The following is a 26,160-nucleotide window of genomic DNA, read 5'->3' on the forward strand; positions in this document are numbered from 1 at the left end:
CAAACCCTGTTAAGCATTTAAAGAAAAGCTATCTGTGAAGAAATCTCCCTGACATTTTTACAATTACTTAAACAGCCAACAGCTTTTACTGCAGAGAGCTGTGTGACAGAGTCAACAGTGAATCAAGAAAAGCCCTTGAAATTCATGGCCCTTAGTTACCAGTACATGAAGTCCAATCTGTTTCTTCTTACAAGTGTACAGAAGTTGCATGTGTGGTGCCAGAATTTATACTTCAGAACTTCAGTCGCTTACAGCAACATCCAATGTATTCTAACATCTAACATAAGCAAACCAACCTAGAAGCTGTTAGTAAACTTCCAGAATGTGAAAGCTCTTCCAAAGAAGGTTTGCATTATAAATGTTAACATATTAGCAAATGCTATACACGAGCAACACTTTGTCTGCTCCTTACTGAAATCCTTATTGAAGGTGCAGTTAGATATTACCATTATAAGCTTGAGTGGAATAGAGTGAGTTCCAGCTGCGCTGGACAACAGGCTGCGCTCTCAAGAGTCCCTTTTCCTCCTACAAGTTGTGTTCATCATATTACATTGGAAAAGTGTTCATAATATGTTATACTGGCATTCACTTTCTGTACACCAGACCAACCTCAGCAGCCGCCATTTTCAATGGTTGCTCTGCCAATTGGATGACTCGTTATCTTACAAAACTTAATCCATAACCTCAGAGTCCAAAATGAAATCCCATCCAAAATGTACCATCTTTGTAACCCAGTCATTGTTATTGTATAGCAACAACATGCCTGTCAGATGACAACTGCTGTGGCACAGCCAGTAGAAAGCTATTTAAGCTTAAATTTGTTAAAATTTAAATTGAGAATGGTAAATAGAGCTATTCAGATACCTAATCTTTTAAAAAAAGCCTTTCATTTCAGTCCCAGAATTCATAAATTGTAGTCAAAATACACTGATCCACATATGCAAACCAACTGTGCTGTTCCTCCTGGGACCAGCTGCAGAATCTACCCACAGCTTCAACCAGACCAGCTTCAGCTCTCTGAGCATTACTTTCTTTTACAAAATTATGGCAGAGAAAATGGCAGATAGCTTTCCTCTGAAGAAAAATATATGTTTTTAAACAAGCAGATTAAAAGATCAATTCTTCTGCAAACATTAAGAAGCAAGGAACCTATATATATATATATATATATACACACACACGCTTTTTTTTTTTTTTTTTTTTTTTAACCTGAAACTTTTTCAAATGTAAGCAATTTGAAAAATCCACTCTATGGACTAAGTCTGGTAGTTCATTTATTATTTTTCTTTGTAGATCAGTTTGGCAGCTCCCTCTAGCTTACCCCAATCTTGCATTCCTCCTGCATACTGAAGTTTTCCCCCCGTGGTCTGCCTCAGTGACATAAAAGAAAACACCCACACACATTTAATACATTATGTTCTTACAGACTAAAATTATGACCTCAAACTACTGCTTCTTTCCCACCATGATTGTATCATGCAAGATAACCAAGTTGATAGCTGGTATTTTGAACTTACAAAGAAAGTTCTACCATCTACGTTAATCATAGCCAATTTGGTGAAATGGTGGGTCTTCACTAACGAAAGCTCTAAATTAGTGTTTATGTGGGGTACCCAAAAGTCAGATGTGTAACCGCATGTACACACACACACACACACGTTTTACAATAAAAAGCAGAAAGTAATTACAAATCATGTTTTCCTGCCCAAAACTTGAAAAGAAAATCCCCAAAGTTAGGTTAATAAATCTTGTTGCTAGCAGTGTTTATATTTTCTTTCTGAAAGAACTAATCATTATAATCACACTAAAATTACACAGCAATAGCAATGCTATTAAAATTCTGTTCACTGCCATTTAAAGAGAATGTTAGGAGGCTGATTTTTTTCCCCCCTTAAATACTTCCCAAGTGTTGTGAAAAGATAGACAGCAATATCTCAGAAACCACTCTGAGATGTTTACAGAGTTAAGTGTTAAGTGCATTTGTGAACTCCTACTACTGTGCCACAGATTGGGAGCAAGGATTCCCCAAGTCACGGCTGGGCAGGCCAGTAAGCACGGGTTGGGGCTGGATACTACCTAGGAACTCCTTCAAAGGAGCCGTGAAGAACAACTATTAAACAACATTACATGTTCTCCCCAAAAGCTATAGAGGAAACAGCATACAAACAGAAAGAGCAGCTTTTCTCTCTCAAGTTAGAAACAAGTTATAGCTTAGATTTTGGGGAAACAACTACCATGAACTTTAAATGAGCTAAAACAAGGGGGGGGGGGGGGGGGCGGGGAGACATGCTTTACTAAACTCACTTCCCCTTTCTTAAGGGAAGGAAAAAGTTATGAAATATATCAGATATATATTGAAATAAAGTAAAAAGCCTGGCCACAAACTAGCAGGCACTGAAAAAAAATCACAATATGCTCAAGGAGCCAAAACTACTAGCAGTACTGGACACGTATCATTTACTTCTGCAGATCACCAATTTGCTCAGGCTTATCACTGAAATATTTCAATACAAAATATATCCACATGTGGAACTGAAAAGATATGATAACCCATGTTCTTTCCAAAGATTAAGTTTTATTTTGCGAGTTCACAGTCCACTAAGAAGGATGATTTGTTTATTTAGACACTCGATTTTAGTTGCTTGGCTCATTTAACATGTAGAATTTTTGCCATGTCACCTACTACTTTATAGCAGTCTCCTAAAATACTTTTAATTCAGACAGACAGACAAGAGAAAAAACACATCTTTTTGGCTTTCTCTGTTCCTTCCTTTCCTATAAAAAGGAAAAACAGGATGAGAAATGACTAGAGGCAGGCCTGGAAGAACCAGGACAGCTCTAACACTTTAGACCTCACCACCAGCTCCTGCCAAAGCCCTACCATGCACTATTTCCCAGGTGCTTCTGGATATCCAAGTGCTGGATAGGCAGCTCTGGTGCCAGTATTCCCAAGTGGCACACTGCCCCAGCTTTCTTGAGAAAGAGGTGCCCCAGCAAGGCAGCGAGCAACAATTGCCATTAACCGCAAGAGGAACTCCCCAGAGGAGCGTGGTGCTTGACCAGCACTTCTGCAGAAGTCTCACTGGGGAGTAATCTTCATATTTGGTATGAGGATACATTGGACACACTTTGAACATCAGCCAAGAAGCCACCACTGGTTTCGTTCACCACTCTCAATAGCAAAGACTCCTTTACAAAGTGAACAAACTAAATGACCTAAATCAAATTAACGCTCCAGAATATCTATAGCAGAACTGAACCAGAGGGCCTGCGCAGCAGATCTGCCAGACTGGTGACAAGGCACGTTGTGAAAGATGAGAGGCATTGACTGCCTTGTAAAGAACAAAAGCTTTGGCTCCTAAAGGATTCATAACTTCAAGAGTGAAAACTTGCATTTTCTGTCTAAATGCATATTAAAACCAATGACTAATTCCTCTGTAATGATTTTTCCACAGGGTAATTTCATGCTATTGCTGTTACAGTTGGAAGTACTAGTGTCTTGCTTCTGGCATGAAAACATCTGAGCAAAATGCTGTAGAGAGAGCAGCATAACGGCATACCTGAAGAATCTACTCACTCAAAGATACAGAAAAACAAGTATGATATAAAGGTAAGGGATTACATTTAAACAGCTCTAATTCATGGCCAACAAGTTGTGGTATTTACCAATCCCTGTCACACCAAAAACATTTATACTGTGTACAGAAACACACCAAGTATTGAACAGAATGATGTGAAAAGTAAAGGTCTTTTGACTAAAGGGTCATTTGCCTAAATAGAGGCATTTTTGACAGCCTAAAATATCCAAAACACCTGCTTACAGCCAGTATAGATAAAGCAGGATTTATGAGAACCATTTTTTTCTGTAATAGCAATTACAGACAAAGCAGGATGCCCTAAAACTGCTGGAATGCTACTAGGCTCCGATGTTCACATAATGAATTCATCCTAAGTGGGCAATTTCCAAACAGTTGTGCTAGAACACTATATTTTCATTAAAAAAAAAAAAAAAAAAAACACACACACACACACACACACACACACACCACACACACTCGGTATGATTTTAAGTAGGAGTCTTTTAGACAACTCTCTCTCATACCCCTGCCTTTTTCTCTAAGGCATCCTATTAAAAGTTTTCTATAGCCAAAAATATAGCACTGATGCCATCACATTCCTGTGTGACCATGGGGAGTGACATATCCAGCAAGCATATGCAAACTGCCTATGAGCAACTCACAAGGATGAACCGTGCACTCAAAAGAGCAAGCTGCCTCCAGAGACATGGTTGCCACAGCTGGACTAGCTTGGGATGTCTAGCTCATGAATTACTTGGTCCAGAAAACAAAACATCCCACATCAGCTGCAATAATTTATTTCCATTCATTTCTGATCAGCACTAGATTTTTACTTCCTACTTCTTGTCCCACTATAGGCTCTCTCTTAAGAGACTACCTCTCTAGAAGAGGGGAAAAAAGTATAAATGAAGATTAGAAACTAAACATGTGACTGTAAAAGAGAAAAATGAATGTGGTCAGGTTGTGTGCCTTAACAATAATATTTTGCCACTCTTCATTACCAATTAAGTCTCTTTTAATGTGTTAGTTTATACACATTCCTAAAAGCCTTTTTTAATGAACAAGAAGGTTATTTCTGTTTGGTGGGTTGGAGAGATGGGCAAGGGAAGGGCGAGGAATATTGATATTCTTTAAGCCTGTACTACCTAAAACATGTTTTCTTCCCTTTTTTAAACTCCTACCACAACCACCAGCTTTACTTTTGGGTAACCTATAAAAGGAGGAGGGTGTCAAATAAAAAGCTTTACAGCTACCACTACCTTCTGTTAATATCAGTCAATAGAATTTGAGCTGTCCATTTAAAAAGAAACACCTGTAAGAACATTAAGAGAACACTGTAAAGTAAATTTAGCATTAGCAATATCTAGATTAATGGAACAGAGTTTCAAGATGTTCAGCTATGTGAAAAAAATATATATTTCAAATAACCTAGTTGACCTGGATCATCAGACAGATCTTCAGACATGTTTTCTGAGAGTGTACATCAATGGCCTACAATAAAAGACTTTAAAGCACAAAATACCCAGATAACATTCACTGCTAAGGGACTTCCGACAGCAACACAAGGCCAAGCAGACTTTGTTGTTCTAAGAAACTCGGAGGACTGTTCCTTGCAGCATGGCCAGGAATTATCAGTAATAAGTAGCCTTCAACTTGCTAACATGAGGTGCTTTAAGAACATCAAATAACTTGTCACATATTGGGAAAGAAGCAGACATTATTATGACTAAAAACGTTTTTGCAGAAAAATACTTTCTTTCAGAGGAAAGCTCATGTTTTAAACATTTTAGATACAAAAATCTTATGTTGCTGCACTTGACATATTGCCTTAAGACACTATTTTCTTTTTAAGATAATGAAAACCTGGAAGAAACAAAACTTCTGAAGTACAAAGTAAACTGAAGGATAAGTGAGAGAGGTTTTAGATCTCTGACACTGCCCAACTGAACAGGAGCCTTTTTTGTGGAAAGGCAGAAGATGAAGGAGCAGCTGGAATTAGAAGGCATAGTGAGAGTAAGTAGAGGGTAACAGTGAGACAGAAAAGCGAAGTAGGTATACATAAATATTGATATTGAAGGGTGGGAGAAAAGCATCCATGAGATAGGATGTCAGTTTTAGAAAGTCCTGCAGAATAAGAATGCCTCCATTACAGCTTGACAGTAGTCAAGAATCAGGCATAAATACTGGAATTTAAAGAATTCAGTAAGACAAAGTTTCTCCTCACTACTGCAAGCAGACAGTAACTAGATTCCTGTTCACACAGACTGTTGTTTTAAAACACTGGGTATTTTTAGCTCATATTCCACCCAACTGCCCCAAACATGATAACTCTACACAGTATAACTAGAGAAATTTCCAAATCAAAATTTGAGATAGCACTTCATTTTAAATAGTTGCTGAAATTCAGAGGCAACTCCCTTACTAACAGAAATTTTAATATCTATATCCTAATCCTTTCCTGCCTTTTTTGCAAGATCAGCAGCTATTAAAACCATCATCTTAACGTCTGCTTCAGTCTTGTTAATCTGAACTAAAACTATATAATGCAGACACAAGGTGCATGTGGGCTATGCAGGTATTTCCTCACTGCTACTGTAACACCAGAGTCCTGAAACAGCAGCAGCGTCACTGCTTATGTCAAGGCCATAATCCAAGCTTCACGGAAAAGCTAACACACACTGTAGCTTATGCTTAAGGATAGACCCATTAGCTTGGAGAGACACCACCAAGCAATTGCCTCTGCAAACAAGAACAGGGACAAGAAAAGTACCCAAGCCAGGGAAGGCTGAATTTCTGCAGAGGAGAAATAATCTAGTACTACCCCAATCTTCCTCCCACCCCCGCCCACGTTTGTGGGTGGGTGCACAAGCGTATGTACTTCCAAGTCTACTCCCCTATTCCCATTCCTCATAGAAAGGTCATTACAAAAATCCAAGGTCAAGTCAAGTCAGTGGAGAAACTAAATTTTCACTCCATTTCTGCTGTTTAAATGGGTCTATAGGAAGACCAATTTTCTCAGGTGAATTCTTCAGAGTGGCTGAAAACTCCAAGAGTTCATTTTTTATTTCACTCTAATATGCGAGAGGCACAGGAAAAATATCAGGTCCTCAACTGAAGTGAAGCTAGCTGGACAAGAATCAAAAACTACCTGGGGCAGAGGAGGAGGGGAGCATGAGTTGTTGGAAATAAGAGCAAGCAGGTAAGAAGCTAACAAAACTTGGAGATAGCAGTACAAAATGCTGGATTTCACATATAGCTTTAAGAGGAGTTATGCAAGAAATGGCCCAACTTCACAGATAAATAAGTGAAGGGAGTACCGGTGACCTTTTAAAAAGCAGAGCCTTGCAAGGCCAATAACACCTCAATAATCATATTGAGCAACAACATCTAAGACTCAGATTGCCAACGTATTTCTGATGGGGCTACCTAAGCTGGGTTTGCATGTAGCAAAACTGTGACCAATGGGCAGGTAGTAAATTCTGGGCCTTTGTTTGTTTGGGAAGGAATGGCAGCAGAGAAATAAAGTGTCTCAAAACAGGAGAAGTTACTGGCATCATCAGCTTTGTCTGGAGGTATCAAATGGGCAGCCTGGCCCTTGATCATCAGTCTGAAATAGGCAACAAACCAAACCTGTTGCTCTGATTGTACCAAGCACATCTGTCTGGCTTCTGTAGTCACAACAGAGGCACAAGCAAGGGATAGAATAGACTGACTGAGCATCTTGACACCACTGTGTCTATGCCTGTTGCAAGCCTGATGGCATCAACTTCTTCCTAACATCATCTTAATACAGCAATTTCTTCAGGGATCTCTAAAATCTTGCTCTTAAAACAATGAGAGCAAGACCTGAATTTGTGGCTATGATTCACAATAAATTTGTTATTACTATGACCCATGTTATACCTATTCAAAGCCATTAAAATCCTAATTAAATTAACCTAATATTCCTGCTGTTCGATGCTTCAAATTTCAGGCCACTGAGCTTCTTCAAAATCTTTTGAACTGCACACCTGTGTCCCACTCAGGATCACTAGTGCTTTCTGCAGCAGACAAAGCAAGTGAATTTTTTCCATTGCAGATTTGTATAACAGATAAGAGCTAGTTTGAGAGATAAACATACCTAAGGTTGCTGAACACCCACAGATTTCCCTCAGACGCTTAAAAATTAAGATCATCAGTGATGTGCTGTGCTTGATAGGCTCATTTATACTCGTGCACAACAGTCTAAAGATTTCTGTGATGCAGAAGCCCATACAACAGCCTGTAAGAAAACAGAAGAGGCAAATGTTGCACTTTTACAGAGCTAGTTTTATGCCTCTCTGTGGAAATGATGCATACCAGTCATCTTACTTCCACGAGAGGTTTTATTTCAGCCTTTCTCCTATCCCTTAAATCTAGGATTCCATTTGGTTCCCACTTCTTACCCTTGCCAGACCTCAACAGCTGGCTTCCCACTCCTACCTCATCCAGTTCCATACTTTTCCATATTCAAAGCCTTAATCTTCAAGCACCCACTACTGTGCAGCTCTCCAAGAAGGAAAAATAAAGACAGCCACAGAGCAAAGCAGTAGTCATCATATATTAGACAGACACACACTTTAATTTATCAACACCAGAAAACCTACTGACACTTCAGGAGAATAGGAGCAATCTCTCTTTGAAATCCACATCTAAAAGGAAAGACTACTACAGATTGATTTGTACTGCTGGACTAGACACATCTAACAAAGTTATAATCATGATTAAAGACTGAAGCTGTGTAGTGGCATATTCTAATCATCCAGTCTATAAACTAAATTTAAAAAAATAAATTGGGGTATACAGTTAATAGATTACTGAGACACTCGCAGAGGCTGGTAAAATATAGTAAGCCAGGCCTATAGTAACAGCTTAAAACTCTAATATGCAGCACTTTTCAGTACCATTTTTTTAACTCCCTAAAATGCAATCACATCATAGGCATTAATAGTTTTAATTGAACCAATTATGTTCCAAAAGACTAAAAATACATACTAAATTAGACAAGTCTTTAGCCTAAATAACACTTGAGAGTTAACACAGCACTTGAGGGAAAACACATATCACAGATGGTCAAACAATTCACAGCAGTAATATTCCATCCAAACACTATCTCTAATACATTCATGTTTCAATTCTAGCAGTTTACATTTGAGTGGTTCACTACAAACACACGGTGAAAGGAACCACCCTCCCTTCTCCAAACAACCCCTCCAGACACCTGAGGTTCAGTCGTGGTGAGGGACACATTTCACTTTCCCCTGAACATCAATTGCAATGATATGACCACATATGACACAGAACAGAGGAGGGCATTTGACCAGAAGTCTGTTCCTTCCCACTAATCACCCATTTAACTACAGTAGCTCAGACCCTGAGGCCATGACTTAAGGAGGTCCCAGCATGACATTTCAGATCATTTTTTCTTTCTTCCCTAAGAAGGGAAGACAGATACTCCACACCGTAGAACAGCTAAGGATGGAAGGCACCTCTAGAGATCATCTAGTCCATCTTCCCTGCACAAAGCAGGGTCACCTACAGTCGGTCAGCCAGGACCATGTCCAGTCAGCAGATACTGATCATCTCATAGGATGGAGACTCCACAACATCTCTAGGTAACATGTTCCTGTGTTCAACAATCCTCACAAATATATATATATTTTCCTAAGTTCATAGTGAATTTCCTGCATTTCATTTTTTGAACATTGCCTCTCATCAGGTCACTGGGCACCACTGAGAACAATCTAGCTGTCTTCTTTATACCATCCCATCAGATATTTGTAAGTATTGCTGAGATCCCCTAAGCCTTTCTTCACCAAGCTGACCAATCCAGCTCTCACAGTCTCTCTTCATAGCAGAGATGCTCCAGTCCTTTATCACTTCAGTATACTCACTCCAGTGAGGTTGTGGCTTCTTCTGCAGAGCCCGGCACTGGATCCAGTTCTCCAGATGCAGCCCCACCAGGACTGAGTAGAGAGGAAGGATCACATCCCTCGACCTGCTGGCAACACCTTTCTTGGTACAATTAAGACACTGCTGGCCTCCTTTGCCAAGAGGGAACATTGTTGACCCATGCTCCATTTGCTGGCCACCCCAAGACCTTCCCTCTAAAGCTGCTTTCCAGTCAGCAGCAATCTGTACTAGCGTGTGGTGTTATTTCTCCCCAGCTGCAGGACTCTGCACTTCCCTTTGTCAGACTTCATGAGGTGGTTCTGCTCATCTCTCCCGCCTGTCAATGTTCCTGTGAAGGGCAGCACAACTCTTTGGTTTAATCTACCACTCCTCTGGTTTTACATTATCAGCAAACTTACTAAGGGCACACTCTGGCCCATCATCCAGGTCACTAATGAAGACACTAAGCAGTATTTGCCCCAACATCAGCCCCTGGGGGATACCACTAGTTTTTACCTGAAGTTTTTGACACTGATCATTACCTTCTGAGCCTAGCCACTCAGCTGACTTTCAGTCCACCTCACTGACCACTTATCTAGACTGTACTATGAGGCTGTTAAAGGAGACAAGCAACAAAAGCCTTGTTGGGGGGAGGGGGAGGAAATCCTCTGTTCTCCCATAAACCACCAAGCCAGTCTATGATGGAATCGTCATAGAAGATTATCAGGTTGATTAAGAACAATTTCCTCTTCATAATCCATGCCTACTAGTCCTGTTCACCTTCCCCTTCACATGTCTGGAAATGGTTTCCAGGATTAGTTGCTGTCACCTTTCCAAGGATCAAGATTAGGCTGATCAGGTAGTCATTCTGTGGATCCCCCTTCTTGAAGGCAGGGTTAGCATTTGTTGGGTTTTACTTGATTGTTTTTCCAGTCCTCAGAAGCCTCTCCTGATCATATGACCTTTCAAAGTTAATCAAGAGTGGCCTTGCAATGACATGAACCTGCTCCCTCTGTTCAGATCTACATACTGGAATAAGCTACAACAGTTTAAGGATGAACCTCTGATGAAGTGCTGCAGAGAGCACTTAATTGATTATTTATTAGTGAATAATGAAAGTCCAGACATAGGTCCTTTCTTTTGTTTATTTTTGTTTTTAAAGGCCATGTTGAAAGAAGCAAAGTCTGGAAGCCATCCATAATAAGAAAGACAAGCCTCATAACTCCATTATAAGGACTGAGCCAATTATGTCCACTGCAAAAGACCATGGACAGAGACAGTCACATGAGCACCAGCTAACTTTTCCCAAGCTGAACTTGTCTAGGAGGGTGTATATATGCACATACCCCAAATTCATATTCAGTTAAAAATAAAGCTGTTAAAAAAAACAGCACTATATTAAGATCAGATAATTCTTGTTGTTTTAACTATCTTGGTCTAGTTTTTCAGTACAAAAGAAGGAAAAAAGAAAAAGAAAGAAAAAAAAAAACAGGTGTCCAAATCAGGAAATTTTACTCTAAAAGAAGGTTAGTCTTATGGCTTTAAAGGACAGTCCTTGAAGCCGAAAGGAGAATTATTAGTTTCAGACAACATGCCAATTCCTTTTATCTAAGAATCTGCTAATTCACTTTCAGTGAACCCATATAATCTGATTACATGGTAAAATCCAGCCTGGTGCAAACAGTCTGTCTGTCCTCCAACACTCCTCCCACAGAATAAAAGGAAAAAAAAATAGAAAAACATGAAAAGAATAGGGTATCGGGCTGACTGGCACATGGCCACCTTTTGGGGCTGGTGGGATAGAGCAAAGCGCAGAAGAGATGGAAGGCAGGACACAAACACCAGTGAGAGAGACTCGCACCTGCTCAGCGAACAGGTACGTAAGGGCAAGCGAAGGCTTCTAGCCAACACGAGTCTCTTAATCCTACACTGTCTTCTGCCATCAGTGACATAAGCAGAAAGCCTGAGAGGGCTGGGTTTGTGTGGTTTTGTTTGTTTGTTTTCAACCTGGAGAAGAGGAGAGGGGAAGAAAAAAAAAAAAAAAAAAAAAAAAAAAAAAGCTAAGTCTGCATGAGCGAAGGGCAGGGAAAATAATTACTGTCTTAACCTACTGAATGGGATTTGGAGCAGAGGAGGGAAGGTGAAGCTAGGCAAAAGGAGAAAGCCTGAAAGCATAGAAATAACCCAGGCTTTTCTCCAAGGTACACATAGAAAAGAAAAAAAAAAATGCAGTGAGGTTGGCCAAACACAGGAACATGCTGGCTAAGAAGGCTGTGGCAGCATCACCCTCCAAACCACCCAGGAGGGTCCTCTGCAGCCTGACCCAGCATCACATATGGCCCTACTTTAAATAGAGTAATAGACCAACTGACCTACAGAGGTCCCTTCCAACCTAAATTATTCCTTGAATGTAAGTTTCTAAAATCACCCCTTTAGGGTCCTCATTCCTGATCAACAGGATTGATTGCTGGGAGGAAAGAGGGGGGGAAATAATGCCAGCAAGTTTCCTTGTTCCAACCAGACAGGCCAGTCTGCTGAAGAAATGGAGGTGAATGAAAACAGTCTTCCTCAGGGCTTGTTTTAGGTTTTAACCATTCAAACTAACTCCCTGGAACAATCTTTTGGCTTTTATGTTTATTTAGCAAGACAACAATTGATCCAAAATATTACATTACTAGCAAGATTCTCCTCTGAAGACTAGTAACCAAATAAAATCCCAAAAGATAATTTAGGTTTCACCAGAACAAAATTCACTGTGCATGGTATAACAGTTTCTTACAAAGTTTTCCACTAGCAATAGTTTCATCTTGCAAATATGATGCAATAGGTAAAGGAACAAACAGATTTAAGCCCAAAGGGTGAGTCAAGTTGCTGAGCTAATGTCACAGCCAGGAATAGAGCTTGAATTTCCATTTCCTCTCTGTTCTTCAGTGTTCTTCACTGATATTAAGCAAGACAAATGAAAGGCTATTTAAAAAGAAAAGTTCTTGCACAAGGCATTTTTAAGCTATTTAAGTTACCAAAAAGGCATTTATTTATTTTCCCTTTTTTGTTGGGGCAGCGAGGGGAAGCAGGAGGGATGTCAGGAGCAAAGGTACAGAGAGACTAATGCTCATGGCCAGCTTTATCTGTAGGAGTGATGAAAACATCTTTAACACTCAACCACAGAACAGTTAAGTTTCTCCTGGAGCCAGTTTTCCAACTCTTAGAGAGGTCAAAAAAATTGCTAATACCACATATATGCTGAGTTCTTCCTCCAGGCCTCATTACGCTCATGTGGCCATGGTGACAAAGAATAATACACAGATCCGCTCAACAGTGCATTTCCATGGCTTCAACACAGCCTTTCCTACACGATGCGTGGGATGCATCCAATTCAACTGGTCGCTTAATCAGCCCCCACAAATAAATGATTGCTTATACATAAAATCTCAAAGCACGCTTTAAAATAATTTCATATTTACTGATTCAGTTTTGTTGCATTAACATGTGCAACTTTGATACAGTTGGCGTTCCAAAGGTTTTAGTTTGCTTCATGCTTTTGCCTGAAGCATTAGTAATAATAGCACCAACACTATTATATGGCTATATTAATCCCTAAGGTAATCAACTCAAAGGCTAAAGGTTTTCAGTTCTAATTCCCATCTGAAAAGGAGCTAAGAAAGACACGGAAAATATAGCAAAGTTAACCAAAGACATGTGGGATGCTTTTACATTATTACATTAAATGCAAGCAGAAAAATCACAGTGTAACAAAAGATCTTAAACACTCTGTACCACTGGGGATTTTACCAACAAGGTGAGCAGAATGATTCACCACTTCTTCCAGGACAAGAATTTGAGACTAACAAATGAGACCAGAAGACCAGCAGTTCAAAAAAATAAAATAATAATAATGATAATAAAATGTTATTCACAGGTGAAGCAATTAGACTCCAGACCTCCCTTCTCCTGAGCACAGCTCACAAAAATAACAAATTAAGAAAATCCATCTAGAGTTATGAAATAAAGCTCTTGAAAGTTCTTTGAAGCTGGGAAGAGTCTTATGCGGAGATACCAACGGGCCTCTCCTTTTGCTCTTTTCCCTAGGCACATCAGTGTGGGCAGATTTGCTGTTTGGTCTTGGAATAAGACATTCATCTCACTACAAGCTGTCAAAGCAAGTTCGCTTTTCCCTTCCTTTTTGTTAAGGTTATTAGCATACATATTTCCACAGTAATTTTCTAAAAAGTCACCAGCTTGGAGCCCACAGGATTTGAAGTGACTACACACACAGACACACACACAAAAAAAAACATGTTAAATCATGGACTTGAGAGATGAGTCCTCCTACTCTCTGCTTCCTATATAATGGCAGTCTATTGTAAGAATTAGGTGTCTTACAGCACTGCACACATTACCATGGTAATGCTTGCCAGGAAACATGGTTTAAAAACATTCAATTACTCTCTTGTTAAGAGATTAAAGTTTGAGAAAAAGCTCTTCAAGTCAACCTAATAGTTTATCTAATTCTTAATCCCATTTTTCAAGCTGCATGTAGCCTTCCCACTACTCTCTGCCAGAGCCCAACAAGACACCTAGTAACACAGATTCTCTGTGCTATTTTTAATACAGCAGGAAAAAGCTACCAAATCCTTGAAAAATGCAACTTTCCTTCTTTCCACCCTCCCACGTGTACAAACTTTCCAAAGTTTGGGGACACAAAACACTGGTCAGTAGTATACTTTTGTCCTATTATAAGGCTGGTTATGAAGTTTTATATAAACCTGCATCATTAAAAAAACATATCTAAATCTCTATTAAAATTTTAAGGGTTTTTTTTTTCTTCTTCTTTTTCTTTAAATCCTTGGAAGGATTTGCCTTGGAAACTGCTTTGCTCCGCAAGGGCAGTTTAACGGTCAGTTAAATCCGTTAGGGGCTGCACAGCCCCTGCCCTGCGGGAGGGGTAACCACCACCGCCCGCGCCGCGAGCCCCTGCCAGAGGGATGACTCTCCCACCGCGAAGAGAGGGATGTTCCGAACAACTTGAGGGGAAGGAAAAAAAAAAAAAAAAAAAAAAAAGAAAAAGTGACTTTGTCGACTTTGACAAACAGACTCGAAATTCAGGAAGATCTCAGATCTCAGAGGAGAGAGGGAAATACGTAGATAAATACACCGCAGCTCTCCTCCTCCTCCCCACAGCAATATACTCGGGGACAGCTCTCTAGCAGGGTAGCGCAGCCGGCCGCAAAGCCGCCATAGGGGGTCACGGCCCCGGCGCCCCCGCGGGACGGGGCAGCTCCGAGACCCCGCGGCGGTGGCGGCAGCAGCGCGTCCCCGTGCGGCGACGGCTCCTCCCGCGGGGAAGGCGGCGCCGCCGCTGCGGCAGCGAGAAGCGGCCCCGCGGCCTCCCCGCTCCGCTCCCACCGGCGCCCAGGCCGGGCCGGGGCGCCCCTCGCCGGGGCCGCGGCAGGAAGCGGCGCGTCCCCCGCACGGGGCGGGCACAGCAGGCGCCGCCGCTGCGCGGCCCGACATCCCTCCGAGGCGGCGCTGGGCCTGCGCTCGCCGGGGTCGGGGCCGGCGCGGGCATGGGCACGGCCGGCCAGGCGGCGGGCGGTACCTGCGCTGGAAGTCCTGCTCGAAGGGCGCCAGGTAGGGGTCCCGCTCCAGCAGCCGCGGCAGCTGCGGCGCCGGCGGACCCGGCGCGGTGCTGGCCGCCATTTTGCCCTCCGCGCCACGCGCCCGTGCGGCCTCTTTATACCCCGGGAGGGCAGGGGGGTCGCGGCGCGGCAGGGAGCGCCAGGGCTCACCCGCTGCCTCCTGCGGCCCGGCCCGGCGCCGCCCTCCGCCCGGGGCCGCCTCCGCCTCCCGCGGCCCCCGGGCTCGGCCGGGCGGCGCCTCCCGCCCCACGGGGGCTGCGGAGGGAGCCCCAAAATGGCCTCGACGGGCGGCCCGCTGGCCGCGCCGCGGCGCCGTCCCCGGGGGAGCGGCCCAGGGGCTGCCGTGCGGCCTCCGAGACGGAGCAGCGCCCGCGGGAGCGCGGAGGCGGCCGGGGGCAGGGGCTCCTGTCCCGAGTTTGTTTCGCCTTTCCCTTTTTGATGTCCCTTTTTGCTTATTTATTTATTTATTTGTTTATTTTTGCACCAAAACATGACATGGCAGGAATCCTAGACAAAGTAAGCTGCACTCCGCTGATCCTAATGCAGCTCTAAATGCATGGATAGGTTGTAATAGCACCGTGACCTCAACATCAGGTAGGATGGACTTTACCCTAGTATCAGTGTGCCGTGTTGTTTGGGTGGGCTGCATACTGTCCAAGACAGTTACGCACTACCCTGACCACATCGCTGCCCTGAGCACACCTCTAGGCACTTTTTTTTTTTTTTTTTTTTTTTTTGCAAGGCCTGGCAATTTTTGTTTTGTTTTGGCATGTAAAGTGTGGGCCTTTATATATACACTTCTTTCAAAGCCATGGATTAGATCATTGCCTTCGGTTTGATAATTCTCTCTCCTATCTTGGCTTCTGCTGAACTGTGTTGTTTTTGTTTTTTATTTCTTTTTTCAGCTTCCTCCTCGCTGTCTAACTGATAACTAACAGTAGCTAATTAAAATTAGCAGAACATTTCTAACTTTACCTAAAATTGGCTACAATAACATTTTCTGTAATTATATTTAATATATTTTACTCCTCTCAGTAATTCAGAACTTTACACATTAAAAAAAAAAGGAAGAAAAAAAAAATCTATGTAGTTTTGTCCTTTATGATATGTAAATTGTATTTTCTGGAAGAGTGATTAGAAAGTACTGTTACGGAACTTGTCCCAGCAGAAGGAGACTGAAAATCTGTGTCTTTTTTGTTATTACTTGTGCTTCTCAAAACAGTCGGTATAATAGTGATTCCTGGGTGTTTGTTAAATCGAAGCTTCATAACTCTCTTCCTGTTTCTCACATCTTAATTTGCACATCACGTGTTCTTTTTCAAATGCATCACTGTCATTCTCACAGTTGACTGCTTTAGCAAGTTGAAAGGAGAGAAATTCCAGCTGTTTATCAAGAGCCAGGAACTTGCTTTTCACAATAGTTTACATTTTACCTGTGCTTCTGCTTTCAGGCTTCCAGCTGTTCTGTAATGGAGAGGTTGCCTGCTGGTGAAGTGCAAGGAGGAAGGCAGTTCCTGCAGTCTTTGAATTCACTAGAATAGGAAAGAGAAGCTTCATTCTCAAGCAGTTCACAGCACTGTTATTAGCTGTTTGGTATAAACACAAGAGAAGGATTTATAAATCAGTGTTAGCAATTTGTTTGAACAGCAAGAGCACAGGTGTGACTTTTTAGCTCCTTGAAGACAGGGAGCACTTCTGAACCAAAAGTCTTTTCATTTGGAAGGTTTCATGTAGAAATGACCAAGTGTCTGGCTTCATATCCAAGAACCTTGAACTTTAAGAAGTTCAATGAACCCAAATGCTGTATTTGATACTCCGAGACTTGGGAAATTGATAACCATAACATTTGTATCCATTCATGTTCCTACATACAGCTTGGGCATGATTTTAGCTGCCTGGCTTGTCAAAAGTAACTCAAAGATCCTAAGGCATGTATTATTGTGATCATCTACTGCAACATGATCCAGTTGAGCCCCAAAGGCCAAATCTGTCTTTGAGGCTACTGTCCTTGAGTCTGCTGTTTGAAGGCAAAAACGGCAGTTCAAACGTGGAATATTGTCCCAACAGCAGAATGCTGCTTTGTGCATTTGTCACTGATTGATACAAAGGTGGCAGATGCTGTTGACTGTAGAAATAGGAAGAAGTGGATGGGTAGTCATATGTGCTCTTTTGGGGCACGAGAACAGGGCATACAGAAGTGGTATTATACCTTGTCCCTGGCATCCAGTGTCTACAGAGGTTGAAGGGTATTAATCTACTCTAGTCTTTCAAAGGATATTCATGGTTCAGTTATGTAAGCTTTAAATGTTATGTTGCATAGCAGTGCTATACAATTGCTATGTATGTATGTTTATTGTAACAATAAAGTTGCAATTGCTGTAACATCAGTTTCAAATTAAGTTGAGAGCTTTTTTAAAATACGCAAAGTTCAAGCAGAAATCAAAGTTTTACATTAATGAATATTCAAGATCTCCAAAGGCTTGGTTATAAAGAAAACTAAATACTCATTTCATACAATACATCTATTCTTATTTGCTAGTGTTTTACTGTCATTTTGGACAAGATGACAGAGATGCTAAACTGTAGGAACTCTGTTAGGAAAGAAATCCTTTCTCATTAAGGTACAGGTTCTGATTTGTCCCTAATGAGCAGTATCTGGCTGCGCAGTATCAGCCAGATCCATCTGTGTGCTCCTTAGCCTGTTGTACACAGAGTGAGCTGAGTAGCTGAGCTCCAGCTGCCTGTAAACCACGCGGCTCTGAGCAGCCCCACTCCCTGCTCCTTGCCTAGCTCCGTAACGTGCTCCCCAACTCATCAGTCATCCACGTTCTGCACTGCAGATGTCACATGCTGGTGCTAATTCCCAGACCTCCCAAGTCCCACTGCTGTGAGACAGGCAACTGCAGTGAGTGCCCATCCATCCTGGCTCTCAGATTGCCCTAACAGGAGGGTGATGAGAGTTTGCTGGGAATTTGCTGCAGTTTGTGGAGAGAAGGTGCAGTGGACAAGCATGACGTGCACCCACTTTTTATTGCAGTATAGACAGCATGGAGTATTGTAAGATCTCATACCTGGATGCTAGGGCATGCTCCCAAAATAAACAAGAAACACAGCCCTATTCCGTTAGTCGTACTCTTATTTTAGCTGTGAGCAGTCTGAACTTTTAATCTATGGAGAAGAGGTGGCAGGTACCAAAGATATAAAAATACTTTTCAAGTCTACTGTTGAGAACCTCCAATAGTTACTGTTCTCCCAAAGTAAGAAATCCAGAGACATGCCCTTCTTCTCTCTGAATTCAGTTCTTAAAGGCTCTATCCAAGATTTGTCATCATTTCAATGCTGGCAGAATACTTCTCAGTTCCCTTTTCACAAAAGCCTTTTCACATATGAATATGGTTAGACCACTTTGTTTGCTTGTGTGCAAGGAAATGGATTTTTTTTAATTGCCCTTGCATCTTTCATATCCTATGAACAACAAGTATTTCATGTCTAAAAGACTTTGAACACATTAGCTATATCCTGAGGCCTGTATGGGTCTCCACAAGAGGAGCTATAAATAAAAAAATTTCAGTGTAAAGAAGCAGCTGTTCAGAGATATTCAGGTTTCACACTTCCAGTTGAAGGGTTCTTGAAGGCTTTGCTGTGTCCTTTAGATAGTGTCAGATAGACATCTGAGTATGTTTTGGTATGTAATTTTCCTACGTTTAGGCAGGTTTATATCTGTATATAGACACATATATATAACTTTATAAATATACCTACAAAGCTGAGTTCAAAATTTGAAACAAAACTATCTTATTCTGCCACATTTGCTAACCACAATTACCCCCTATTATTTATTCAAGCATCTGTAAGAAATTAAGTGTTCAATCTTGACTCAGATCCAATACAAATTTCTCTATTATAAATATATGTATATGAATATATAATTCTGTTAACTTCCAAATTATCACTGCTCTTGATAGTCTTAGCAGGCAAGTCAAGCACTGAGTAGTAATAGGGGTTAAACCATCTACTTATCCTTCATTTTGGATTCTCCAGGGCCCTATGGAGAAACACGAGGCAGAGGGAGAGGGTGGAATGGGCAATGCTTCACAGTAGATCCCCAGTGTGTAACACAGAACCATAATTAAAATGGCGGTATTGGGTGAGTTTGTGTTTTGTTTTGGTTTTGTTTGTTTCGAAGAAAAGTAGAATATTCATTGAGGTTGTCTTTTACGTCCTGTTTGTGCCTTGTTAAGGTATTAAGAGCTTTAGATAACAACACATATCTTTAAAGATCAAACGCATGTGCAATCTGTGATACTAAAAAGCCCATTTCTGGGCTGTCAGATTGCACTAAATGTGCTTGATGGGAATGTCATTTGCACTTACCCTGGGAAACAAAATGAAAACACATTGCAACTATATGGAAGTCATAGCTAATGGCGCTTCTTGCTTTCACATTATTGCAGTATTATTATGATTTGGTGGTGTTATCTTGTCTAACAGAGTATCACAGAAATGTAAATCTCTTTCATAGTTGTTTACATGGTTATCAATACACTTCAAAGTGTGATGCCAATTTAAAAAATCAACATGTCTAGAACAATAATATGTGTTATAAAACTTTCTACAGTAATCTATAAAACTTGCTAAAAGAAAAAAAAATGATTTAGCAGAAACATTAGCTTCAAATAGGTTGGAAAAACTCCACAGATATAAAAGTACAGTAAACCTTGAGGAGTATCATAACATTTTTGGACTGGATGCAGAGTCTGTTCTGTTTATGCTTGCTACATTTTTCAAAAGCTGTTACTGCTAGTAGTACTTTCATTACTTTATCTAACTGCCAGTTTCTGGCATTTTCTTATATGAATATGTATTGGAAGAAGAGCAAATATTTGGGGATTTCTCCTTAATGTCATACCCTAAATATTTAGTAAATGTCACCTCTCTGTCTTATCAGTGTGTATTTGTCTGTAACATTTAGGAAAGTCAGGAGCCTGAGTTATACAATATAATTGTTCCAGAGAAACATTCCTGCAATTATTGCCTTTGGTTTCTGTAACAAGTGATTATTATTAAGCAAACAGGTTATTAATACTTCCCAAATATTCAGTGGTTTATATTGAATACACTTATAATTAAGAAAGAAGCACTGTGGCTTCATCAGCAGTGTTTCATGCTTTCAGTGTTAATTGCCAGGTCTTTCCTAAAATCCCTAAGGAGTTGTCTTCCCTTGGAGCTCTACTGAAGATAGTAGTAGCTAGTTGCATAGTGTCTCATTGCTCCCTAACACACTGTGGAAAGTTTGGCCATCTGGCCTTGCGCTCGGGAGAGAAAGGAAGGTTGCAGTTATCCGCTCAGATGGTGACACAGCTAATCCTCACAAAGGTCAAGGGAGGCAGGAAGAAAAGGAGGAGTTGCATATTGCTAATGCTGTGGCAGCTCTGTCAGTTCATTAATATTTGTATAACTAATTTGTATAACTATTTTAGTCTTAAAAAAAAAAAAAAAAAGAACCAACTAAACCAACTAAATTGCATTGCAGGATTTAAGAAGGATTTAAGATTCCATATATACCAAGTTCACCATGGTAAAAGCAAATGAATGCTGTGCAAATTGTGTGGGGGAAGTACAGACTTAAAGTCCCAAATGCTGGATGTTGTCTCTATTGCAGTGATTACTTGTGGCTTAATTCTTTACAGCCAAACATCAGTATCCGTTCAATGACTTGGCTGTCAGTCACCACCAGGGGTATTCTGGGTGAGCAGAAAGGGGGGCAAGGGAACGACATCCTTCAGTCTTACACTTAAGATCTTTTTATTGGCACAGGAGAACCATATGTGTGGAACTACGAGTCTGCCATTAGACCAGGAAATGTTTTTAACAATCTAATGGTCCAAATTAATTAATGCAGAGAAAAAGCATTAATAATGTAGTTAAAATTGTTACACAAAAACTACCCAGTATCTGCCTCTTTCCACTTAATGTTGTGCTCACCTTTCCAGCGTGCTTCTGGGTTCTACAGTGACGATTTAGGTCTTCCAGCAGATGAGGGAAGGGCTCATGTTGTGATAGGGCATCAGCCCCGCTGCCTGCAAGTGCTATGAATGCTGAGGAAGAGGGCATGCTCTTCTTCCCAGTTCCTCAGGTGCTCAGCTGACATCTGAACAACGCCTTCAACAACGTTAAGGAAGTTGTTCGTCACACAGGAACTACACAGCAGGTGTCAGGGCCTTATCCCAGGTGCCCTCACGGACCTTCAGCAATAGTCAGCCACTAGAAATGAATTGCACCAAACTCAGTTCAAGCAGGTCCTAAGACCCTGTTCTACAGGCCTACTGCCTGTACTAGCAGTGGCAAAAATCACACTTACCAGCCATGTTTGTCCTTTTGGTAGTCTGCTAACTACAGGCTAATCATTCCATGAGTCCAGCAAAGCTGTTGCAGATGCTTTTGTGATTCAGGGCTTTTCACCAGGGCCAAGTAACAGCTCTTGAAGACAGTCATTTTCTCTGTCTAGGTGTCTGATGATAACCCCTAAAGATCTGAGGCAGTCTTCGATTCTTCTTGTACAACCACTGCACAATCATCAAAACTGCTAAAAATTACTGTAGTATGTAAAGCTAAGCTTAGGTTCCTGTAACTGTAGGAGAGCATGGTGTTACTTTTAAGATTATGATGTAATTTATGTCTTTACATTACATATGTGACAGTTATGCACATTATACACTAGGATAGTTCACAGTGATTTCTGATAAAGTACATGCACAAACATAACCAAATTCTACATAGGAAAAGACAAAATGATTGAAGCAATTCCATAGTCAAATATTGGCCAAATTTTGACAACACTCATGAAAAGGTTAAAAATTACTGCCCTCACATATGTTACATATGTAACACATACCTTGGGCTGTTGTATTCTAGCATCCACCTAAAGAGACTATTGAGAACGTTCTGTTATATTCAGTAGTCCATAGATTCACATCTACAGGTCTCAGCAATTTCATAGTTACACATCTCCAAAGCTACCTGATTAGCTTCTTGAAAACAAACAAAAAAGAGCAAGAAGTTCAAGAACTATCAGTAAGTTGATACAAGTTTACACATTGTACAAGTATGTAATGTTTTGGTGAGGACCCCTGGTTTCTAACCTATTCTAGATGTCTTGAAGTATCCCCAGTGCAATATATGAAGGTTCGGTCTTCCCAATCCCACTGTTACAAAGCTACTTAATGGTATTCAATATTTTAAAATATAGTTTACCATAGGAAATATTTTTTACCTCACTGATTCACATTTTCTCCTTGAAGCACTCAAAATTGTGTATAGGTACAGAAACTTTCATCCTTACATATGTATATATATTTGTGTTAGAATCACATATATTCATTCATTCATTGCTGATCTCTGACGCATGCTGACAATAGTAGGAAGTACTACCATCCTCAGCCACACTTTCTCTGGATTAAAGATGGGTCCACTTTTAAATTGGATTTTTTTTTCGCATTACCTAGATTCATGTTTTACACTTATTTATAGATGCACCATGACAGTTGAGTTAAAAGTAAATATATGCATATATATACAAAAAAAATTAAAGCAAAGCTACATAATGTGCAGCAGACAGTATGCATACATTTAGAAGTAATTGGTTGTTCTTTTCTGCTACCTGCGGAAGATAAAATAAGCAAAGATTATTAGTAGTAGTAATCTTAGTTATCCAGGCTTGCGTATCTCCCTCTGTATGAGCTTCTAAGGAAACTCAGGTTAATTAGCCATATTTTTGTATCCTGAATGCTTCATATTGGTAGTAATGAAGTAATTCCTTCATTCTTATTCAGTAAAGCTATTTTACTTAATATTAATAAATAATTGTTTAGCAGTCCTGCTCCTGTGTTCGTTTTGTTTTGGTTCCTTTTCTTATAGCCAATGGATTTCTTCTAATTACTCATTTCTTTAAATATTTTTTTTCCTTTTTCCATTTGAACTGCACACTGCTAAAAGAGAAATGCTCTTACAGCTCATGAATTATCTGTTGCTTCTTGGCCTGTGCACTTAGCCGTCTTCCAGGAACTGCTATGTTGGCATCTGTTTCAACATATGCATGAGGAAAACTCACAAAGGATACAGTTCTGGGACCCCAGTCATTCTCTAAAAAGGATTTCTTCTCTTCCAAACATAAAAAGATTCTCTGCAGAAACTAAAGGCAAGTATTATCTATGTGACAAAAAAGGACTTTTTACCTTCTTTTATTTTAAATTATTTTTGTGTTTGACTGAAAATATCACATCATTTAGCAATCCCACCAAAATACTCTTCATATCTTATAATTTTTGTTAACGGATAAGGCCCAAAACAATCATACTTCTTGGTTCCCTCTTCTGTCTCCAATCTTTTTTCTTTCTTTCTTTCTTTCTTTCTTTCTTTCTTTCTTTCTTTCTTTCTTTCTTTCTTTCTTTCTTTCTTTCTTTCTTTCTTTCTTTCTTTCTTTCTTTCTTTCTTTCTTTCTTTCTTTCTTTCTTTCTTTCTTTCTTTCCTTCTTTCCTTCTTTCCTTCTTTCCTTCTTTCCTTCTTTCCTTCTTTCCAATTTCAAAATTCACTTTCATCTTCACTTGTGTTTTTTGTATATACACATCTTTTCTGTGACTACTTTCCTGACATCCAGGAAATGTTCAGTGCTCCAAAAGCATCATCTCCTGTGCAATTACTAACAGCAAATTCATAGTCCAGTCACATCTTTAAAAGGCACTCACAGAGAATGGGTGGCTTAAGTCATCTGATATATCTAACATTTAAAAAGAGCTGACTACTGGTGACATACGTTAGACATTCTGAAAGTGTGCAAAAAGCAAGACTAACTATTTCAGATTCTTTTTCACGGCACTATAAAATGCCATATATGTTATGGCAGACCAACAGACCTGCTTCTGTTTTTTCTCTGCTTGCCAGTCATATTTACACTAGTAGGTTGAAAGAACCCGAGCACTACCAAAAGATAACAGTATGGTTTTTACTGTTATCTGCATCCAAATTGTGGCATTAGTTACAACTTTCAATAAGAGTTACATGAAGTTCCCAAAATGCATGAAGAATTATGTATTTGAGTTACATCACTTGAAGTAAAACTTCCCAAATGATTTTTTCATTAAAATTCTTTTCATTTGTTAGTGTTTCTCATTTGTTAGCTTTGTTTTTGTAAGTAATGCATTTCTTACACTTGCAACCTCCCAAACTAATATCCCTTTTTATTTTTTCCTTTGCTTAATTTAATGACTTTGTCCCTATCCAGCTCTTCTTGGCTTGAGGGATTTTTTTTATTATTATCATTATTTGTATTCGTGCTGCACTGCTCTTCTTAAAGGATTTGAAGTTAAATGGCAGACTGTTTGGCCCTGTGAGACAGACTTTGTGACTTCTTCTTGATCTCAGTGGCTGTTGGTAAAGAGGCAGAATTGAGGAATATGAAATACAAATGTCAGCAGAATGTTTCAGGATTTTTGTAAGGAGGTGCCCAGTAAGTCATCACTTTTCTGTAAAATAAAGCATAGGTATTTGTTTTCTGGAGGAAAAAAAAGCCAACACCACCACCAACAAAAATATAAACAATGGCCACATATAGTTTTTCTAATTTCCTCTCTATTCTGAAAAGATTAAAACGACAAAAAAAAAAAGGCATCAGCAAGAAAAATTACATGTTGTTTGACATTTTTCATAAATCTACAAATGTGTTTCAAATTTGATCTTAAATCATTAGCCAAGTATCCTGCCCCAGTCTTTCAATCTTGAGAATAAACCTAAATGTTTCAGGTTATATCATTTGCCCTGTTTTGTTTACAGGGTTAGATTTCCAGTTTAGGAACCAATGTTTCGTATACACCAAGACCTCTTTCAAACCAGACACAATCAGAGACAACTGGAGTAGATTCTACAGTTAATTCCATTAATTTCATAAACTATTTAGTATCTTGAAACGCACACAAAAAAAAAAACACAAAAAAACTTTAAATAAGTTTAAATTAAGTACATTGTGCCTTGCAGGTTAATGTGTTTTATATTGTGTATTGAGTGGAAGTTTGCATATTAACTGAAAGGGGTTTGATTAGAGTTTTGCTCTCTTCATTCTCTTATCTTTAAAAAAGTATTTTGCTTTGTATAATAGCTCTATTAGTAAAGTGCATAAAGTCTTCTCTGATAACTTCCATTATGTTAAGATTAAGATTCAACAGAACCTTTACTTTCTTTTGTCTTAAATTGTAAATGCGGATAGTTAGGAAAAGATACCTTCCTTGAGGATACAGTATCTGTGTGTAAATATAATACTGCCATTCATCGTTAGAGATAATATGCAGAGGTTATAGCAGTGCAAGCTATTTAAAACTCAAAAGCAGCAGAGTCTTACAGGATGTAGTCATGTATGGAGCAGCAGTACATAAGAGTTATCCCTCAAGAACATACCCTTCTAAAGGGTAACCAAATATAATTATTTCATGTGGTGCTGTATAATTGAGATGACTTGGAATTCCCCTTCTTGTCACAGTTTTGATCTAACTTAAGTTTGACAGGGTAAGGTTAAATCTCCTTCTCCTATCACGAGTTAGGAAATTCTTTTAGCTCTAAGAATAGCTCATTAAAGGAGAATGGCAAGTCTCCTTTTCTGATGTACATATTAATTACCATAACGCTCTATGACTTTATCTTTGCTGTCAGAATGACATACTTTGCTTCTGTATCAATGAAAATGGAGCTTCTTGGTGATTAAAACTGTCACTTGTCTTGAATAACCAGGTCCAATTAACTAAAAACAGAGAAAGAGGGGCTCCCGCCACATTTTTGCAGCTCTTTAAGTATCTCCCTCTCCCATCCCCATGATACTTGTAAAAGATTATATAAGCAAGTACTAAGTTTCATTTTAATAGCTAAATAATTCCATATACTGTACATGTAGACTTATAATGTGTCTAATAAACATTTTATGATAAGCCTTCTATGGCTTGTGGTTGATTTGTAGTCAAGTGAAAGTTCTCATAGTCTCTTACAAAGTT

The 26,160-nt window shown here is 39.9% G+C and overlaps 1 protein-coding gene and 1 long non-coding RNA gene across 3 annotated transcripts in view; one reads left to right on the forward strand and one right to left on the reverse strand.

Moving 5' to 3' along the window:
- The window catches only part of GBE1 (1,4-alpha-glucan branching enzyme 1), a 140,458-nt gene extending 125,261 nt beyond the window's left edge, over positions 1–15,197 (reverse strand). For both annotated transcript variants that reach the window (XM_088522067.1, XM_088522068.1), the window contains exon 1: positions 15,088–15,197. In XM_088522067.1, the coding sequence (XP_088378193.1) occupies positions 15,088–15,188 (101 nt within the window). In that variant the 5' untranslated portion in view covers positions 15,189–15,197. The remainder of the gene's footprint in view (positions 1–15,087) is intronic.
- Positions 15,075–17,058, forward strand: LOC148595169 (uncharacterized). Its single transcript, XR_015913218.1, has 2 exons — positions 15,075–15,119; positions 16,579–17,058. It is a non-coding gene; the product is annotated as an uncharacterized LOC148595169 (long non-coding RNA).
- The last annotated feature ends 9,102 nt before the right edge of the window (positions 17,059–26,160 follow it).

This window comes from Tinamus guttatus, unplaced genomic scaffold, assembly GCF_059628265.1.
Source record: "Tinamus guttatus ecotype Peru unplaced genomic scaffold, ASM5962826v1 Tinamus_guttatus_pri_ptg000145l, whole genome shotgun sequence".
NCBI classification, from domain to species: Eukaryota; Metazoa; Chordata; class Aves; order Tinamiformes; family Tinamidae; genus Tinamus; species Tinamus guttatus.